We start from the raw sequence: 2040 nt of genomic DNA, 5'->3' as shown, positions 1-2040 counted from the left end.
ACCTGTTGGAGCAGGGTGACCCTGTTTGGAGCAGGGTGACTGTTGGAGCAGGGTGACCTTGTTGGAGCAGGGTGACCTGTTGAAGCAGGTGACCTTGTTGGAGCAGGGTTGACCTTGTTGGAGCAGGGTGACTTGTTGGAGCAGGGTGACCCTGTTGAAGCAGGGTGACCTGTGGAGCAGGTGAACCCTGTTGGAGCAGGGTGACCTTGTGAAGCAGGGTGACCCTTTTTTGGAGCAAGGGTGACCTGTTGGAGCAGGGTGACCGTTGTATGGACAGGGTGGGAAGCAGGGTGACCTTGTTGGAGCAGGGTGACCTTGTTGGAGCAGGGTGACCCTGTTGGAGCAGGGTGACCCTGTTGGAGCAGGGTGACCCTGTTCAATGCCCTACAACACTCCTTCCGTGGCCTCCAACTGCTCTTAAATGCTAGTAAAACTAAGTGCATGCTTTTCAACCGATTGCTGCCCGCACCCTCCCGCCCGACTAGCATCACTACTCTGGACGGTTCTGACCTAGAATATGTGGGCAACTACAAATACCTAGGTGTCTGGTTAGACTGTAAACTCTCCTTCCAGACTCATATTAAACATCTCCAATCCAAAATAAAATCTGGAATCGGCATTCTATTTCACCACAAAGCCTCCTTCACTCACGCCACCAAACATACCCTTGTAAAACTGACCATCCTACCGATCTCGACTTCGGCGATGTCATCTACAAAATAGCCTCCAAAGCCAAAGCCCCATATACCACCCACCACTGCGACCTGTATGCTCTAGTCGGCTGGCCCTCGCTACATATTCGTCGCCAGACCCACTGGCTCCAGGTCATCTATAAGTCTTTGCTAGGTAAAGCCCCGCCTTATCTCAGATCACTGGTCACCATAACAACACCCACCCGTTGCACGCGCTCCAGCAGGTATATCTCACTGGTCATCCCCAAAGCCAATTCCTTCTTTGGCCTCCTTTCCTTCCAGTTCTCTGCTGCCAATGACTGGAACGAATTGCAAAAATCACTGAAGCTGGAGACTCATATCTCCCTCACAAACTTTAAGCATCAGCTCACAGATCATTGCACATCTGTAAATAGCCCATCCAGCTACCTCATCCCCATACTGTTATTTATTTTTTTGCTCCTTTGCACCCCAGTATCTCTACTTGCACATTCATCTTCTGCACATCTATCACTCCAGTGTTTAATTGCTCAATTGTAATTACTTCGCCACTATGGCCTATTTATTGCCTTACCTTCCTAATCTTACCTCATTTGCACACACTGTATATAGATTTTTTCTATTGTATTATATAGACTGTTCTACTGTATGTTTTGTTTATTCCATGTAACTCTGTGTTGTTGTTTGTGTCGAACTGCTTTGCTTTATCTTGGCCAGGTCACAGTTGTAAATGAGAACTTGTTCTCAACTGGCCTACCTGGTTAAATAAAGGTGAAATAAAATAAAAAATAAATGAAAAAAGTACGCTCGGATCAACTCTTAAAGAGATGGGTGGGGCTAAAGCTTAAGAGGGTGTGAACAATGCTGAATGGGTGTAGACAAAGAAGAGCTCTCCAATATTAGTACAAAAACATTCAAAGGCCAGTTTACAGGTTGATCAGTTTTCAAAGGAAAATTACTTTCCCATTGTTCCTCAACTGTAGTGATACACCATTTATCTAGCTCTGCGTCTTTACTTTTATCCAATGTAAAAAACACCATTTCACATTTTTATACATATGACCGATTTGAAACAGTCCGTCACATATGTGACGTTATATGTGACGTTATGTGTGATGTTATGTGTGATGTTATGTGTGATGTTATATGATGTTGTGTGATGTTGTGTGATGTTATGTGACGTTATGTGTGACGTTATGTGATGTTGTGTGATGTTGTGTAATGTTATGTGTGATGTTATATGATGTTCTACCTGAGCGGCATGGGCCAGTCTCTCCATCTTCTCCTGGATGGAACGGGATGACACCCTCTGTTTGGAACTACATGGGGACAGGGTTAGAGTCCGAAGTTAGGGGACAGGGTTAGAGTC

At 45.4% G+C, this 2040-nt stretch overlaps 1 protein-coding gene across 1 annotated transcript in view; it reads right to left on the bottom strand.

Moving 5' to 3' along the window:
- Positions 1-2: 2 nt before the first annotated feature.
- Positions 3-2040, bottom strand: part of lad1 (ladinin) — a gene marked incomplete at its 3' end in the record, with an annotated part of 63946 nt that continues 61908 nt past the window's right edge. Inside the window, exons 8-9 of the mRNA XM_070440865.1 lie at positions 1924-1990; positions 3-187 (exon numbers count right to left, since the gene is read on the bottom strand). Of these exons, the coding sequence (XP_070296966.1) occupies positions 3-187; positions 1924-1990 (252 nt within the window). The remainder of the gene's footprint in view (positions 188-1923; positions 1991-2040) is intronic.

The sequence above is a fragment of the Salvelinus sp. IW2-2015 genome, unplaced genomic scaffold, assembly GCF_002910315.2.
Source record: "Salvelinus sp. IW2-2015 unplaced genomic scaffold, ASM291031v2 Un_scaffold3085, whole genome shotgun sequence".
In the NCBI taxonomy this organism is placed as follows: domain Eukaryota; kingdom Metazoa; phylum Chordata; class Actinopteri; order Salmoniformes; family Salmonidae; genus Salvelinus; species Salvelinus sp. IW2-2015.
This window is presented reverse-complemented; position numbering and strand designations above follow the sequence as displayed.